Raw genomic sequence first — 3569 nt, 5'->3', positions numbered from 1 at the left:
CTATATTGATGAAATCGGGCATTTAGTCTTTCACGCGATATCGATAACGAATTTTATTCCTCATGTTTTATTAAATTAAGAAAAAAGTTCCATCCATTGCAAGCTGCAAAGAACATTGTAGAAATATTTCGTTGCAAACTGCGAAAGACGTTGCAGAAACATTTTATTGTAACATATCACAATGTTAAAACATTAAAGACACCCGTTCTTAAGAAGCTCGCAATGTTTAATTGCTTAACAAATTTATTGCCTTATATTTTCTACGATTCCAGCTTTTACAATCGCAATTGTTTTAATAATTTACAATAATGGTCGCTTAAATCTTCATTTGATCGTCCAACCATGGATCCTCCTGCTTGTGACCAAGATATTTCTTCTTGTACTTGAGACCGGTTACGAGAGTTGAGCTTTTCGGGAATGCCGTTTTACCATTAAACATTGTATCGGTATCTGTTGAAAAAAAATATATCGCAATGTAATACTCGTCATAATAACAGTGCGGCAATTTGGTAAAGACTTCCGTAAGACGTCTTACTTGGATGAAACCGATGATAATCCTGTTGGATGTGCAAATTCTTGGGCAAATCCATTTTACCCAGCGCTTCGTACGGTGTTGTGCTGTCCACCGGTGTCGAATAAAACTGCTTCAGATCTCCTATGCACGCGAGTTTCATATTTCATCATCATCAATCTCGCACAGAGCGCATTAAATTAATGCAAAAGGTTTGCCGTTTCTATTATCAAGCTTTATATTACAAAAATAATGAAAAAAATCAAAATTTCTCGAAAAAAGAAAAAAAAATTGAAAAATACGTCTCTGAATAAGTCAGATAATTTCGTTTTGATTTCGCTAAAAATTTTTTTACCTAACAACAAATATTATGCATGACAGACCTTTGACATCAAATAAAAGGAAATTGTTTTTCTCACTAACTAATACTCTCGATGGTGTAAAGCAGCGAATTTGGGATATAATGTTTAAATTTTTCTTCGCAGGCGACGAATAGTTTAAAGCGAAGAATGGGATCTTCTAGTTTTACATCATCGTTCGTAGGGATGTTTTGACTCTCACAAATTTGGTCAATCCTTTCAGCTGTGTCGTCTGGGGGTTCATAAGGTTTTTGTGGCCTCAAAAATCTGAAAGCAGGATATACGCGAACGTGTTTGATCGCGCTTTATGTATATATTGTAGAATTGTTTAATTTAAACGATTCTACAATGCAAAATTTCTTGAAAAAGATTGTCAGGTATCGATCAATTTTTCAAAGTTGCAAAATAAATCTTTTCGAATCTTTTGGTCCTCACGACGATATAAAAATACTGAAACTTCGAAAAAAGAGGCAAAAAAAGTAGGCAAAAAAATATTTATTTTTTATTTAAATTATAGATCGAATCATCAAAAATTCAAATTGTATACACGGAAAAGTAAAGATTAAAATCAAATTTATGATCTTGCGAGTACAAGTCAATCATTCCTATATATTATTTCTAAATCTCGAAGATCACTCTTTTATGCAAAATCTGAAATTTGCTGTGACGCGTAAGGACAAAGGATCCTGGGAAGGGTTGCAGAGGAAGAGATCGATGCCCGCTGACTGTACGGTGCTGCCATCGCGCGTTCTCTCTTTGTTGCTGTCATTGGACGGCGCTGAACATCGACACGTCCGAGTGCCCCGCGCCAAAATTTGTCGAAACAATACGCGTCTTTTTTTTTTCTCGTAAACAATAATCAATAATCAATCTCCCATATGTCACCGCTCATGGCCATCCTTTTCTCAAACCAATCGAGCAATTCTCAAAGATCGATCTTGTCGAGAACGATTATCTACCTGTCGGAAATGTCAAATCTGTCAATTAATTCATTCATTAATTGCGACAAGAGAAAAAAATAAGAGCTATATTTCGATTGTATCTCACGCCGCGGTTTCTAAATTATCTATGAATTTGATATCGAAAATTCTTCTTTCCTTCTTAAAAGAGGTTTCCTTCTTTTCGACGATTTGTGATATTGCGCGTAGAAATAAATATTTAGATGTTTTTCTGTCTGTACATTTCTCCGCTTTTGTTATCATGTAATCCGTATTTCCCGCGCAGTTTTAAAAAATTCGACGATCTGCGAGAATGGAATGTCGATTTTCGTAAATCGTGAACAATTCCCAAAAACAAAAAGATTATGCGAAAGACGCAATATGAGAAACATAACTAGCAAACGAGTCGATTTATATTCAGACAATTTTCTCATTTTTTTATTTTTTTGGCCAGCTATGACTGTAAAATCAAAACGTAGATTTTTAAAATGTATTCTTATTTTTATAATTTTTATATTTACTTTAATGAAAAAATTATGAAAAACAAACTTACATATTATTCTAAATCGCAGTTAAAAATAATACAAAAAAAGTTTAGCAAAAAAAATTATTTAAATAAGTAAAAATACTCTCTAATTAAGAAAGAAAGATAATAATAAAGACCTTAATTTGTTTATATTACTTTAAATATTCAAAATTATTTATGTAAAGTTCATTGCAATGAAGATTAGTTGTTTTGTAAATTAAATTCTTAAAACTTTATATTGAAATAATTTTTGATCCAGATCCTAAACTGTCACAAAATTTGATAAATATGCAGTATAATATTCTCTCCTCTGATTTTCCTGTCATTTTATAAATTTATACACTTTCATACGCAGAATACATTCTAAGAAGAAAACTTGTCAAATCTTGTTCCTTTCTTTTAGCTCCTAAGTTTTTTGAGATTTGAATTTTAATAAAACTATTCTCTGCTATGATTTAAATACAGTTAAATACATCTTGTGCATTACTTTTAAAAATGCGATCTAGAATAATCTATAACTTTTTCATTACAAATAAAAATGTAAATGTATCTTTAAAATCGAAGCGTCGTATTTGCGGAATGGAAAAGGAGGGTACGGGGAGGTACGATCCTGGGGACCTGTCAGATTCGCCGGGCGATTGGCCGAGGTGCGGAGGAGTGGTGGCAGGAACAGTTAATATGGCCGCGGTGTGGCCGCCGTTGGTCAGGCAGCGCCGCGACGTAACGCGAATTTTACCGCACTGTTACGCGACGCGAGGCGGCACGACGTGTCGGAGGCGAGCGCGCTTACCCGCGGGCGGCGAGCGATTCCGAGGCGGAGTCGATCCGCGCCTTCACCACCGGCTTCTTGGCCTTCTTGCTTTTGTGCCGAACGATATCGCGGCGCACGTTCACCTGGGAAAAATGAGAACCTCATTAGTGACGCGGATGCCACCGTCGGTGCGCGCCGGCGGCGCCGATTCCGCATCGCCCACAAACGTGTGACTCGCACGCGAGTGCACAACAGGAACGCCCGAATGGATATGCGTACGCGCACGCGCGCACCGCGAACTGTCGGAAGATTTACCGTAATCTACTAACCGTGTTGGCGAGGATAACCGATGTACTCCTAAACGCGTTGGCGAACGAGCCATGCCTGATGAGCGCCGCCATCTTTTCCACGCTCGCTGTCGTCGCCGTCGTCGTCGCCGTCGTGGTGTCAATAGCAATAGCAATAACAGCAGCAGCAGCAACGG

General features: G+C 37.3%; 1 protein-coding gene across 1 annotated transcript; it reads right to left on the bottom strand.

Annotated features, from left to right (window-relative positions):
• Window positions 1–225: 225 nt before the first annotated feature.
• mRpL50 (mitochondrial ribosomal protein L50) lies at window positions 226–3549 on the bottom strand. Its single transcript, XM_011632313.3, has 5 exons — window positions 3415–3549; window positions 3125–3228; window positions 935–1137; window positions 536–655; window positions 226–450 (listed from the first exon to the last, which is right to left on the bottom strand). Exons 1-5 carry the CDS (start codon window positions 3484–3486, stop codon window positions 317–319), a joined length of 633 nt encoding a protein of 210 aa, XP_011630615.1. The 5' UTR covers window positions 3487–3549; the 3' UTR covers window positions 226–316.
• Window positions 3550–3569: the final 20 nt, after the last annotated feature.

The sequence above is a fragment of the Pogonomyrmex barbatus genome, unplaced genomic scaffold (assembly GCF_055798465.1).
Source record: "Pogonomyrmex barbatus isolate J1 unplaced genomic scaffold, ASM5579846v1 scaffold1, whole genome shotgun sequence".
In the NCBI taxonomy this organism is placed as follows: Eukaryota; Metazoa; Arthropoda; class Insecta; order Hymenoptera; family Formicidae; genus Pogonomyrmex; species Pogonomyrmex barbatus.
Note: the sequence above shows the minus strand (reverse complement) of the source record. Positions and strands in the feature narration are given on the sequence as shown.

Coding starts and splice junctions, on each gene's coding strand:
- mRpL50 (XM_011632313.3), bottom strand. CDS start 3,486: ATGGCGGCGCTCATCAGGCATGGCTCGTTCGCCAACGCGTTTAGGAGT. Junction 3,229..3,414: donor CGGTTATCCTCGCCAACACG/GTTAGTAGATTA, acceptor CATTTTTCCCAG/GTGAACGTGCGCCGCGATAT. Junction 451..535: donor TTATCATCGGTTTCATCCAA/GTAAGACGTCTT, acceptor TTTTTTCAACAG/ATACCGATACAATGTTTAAT.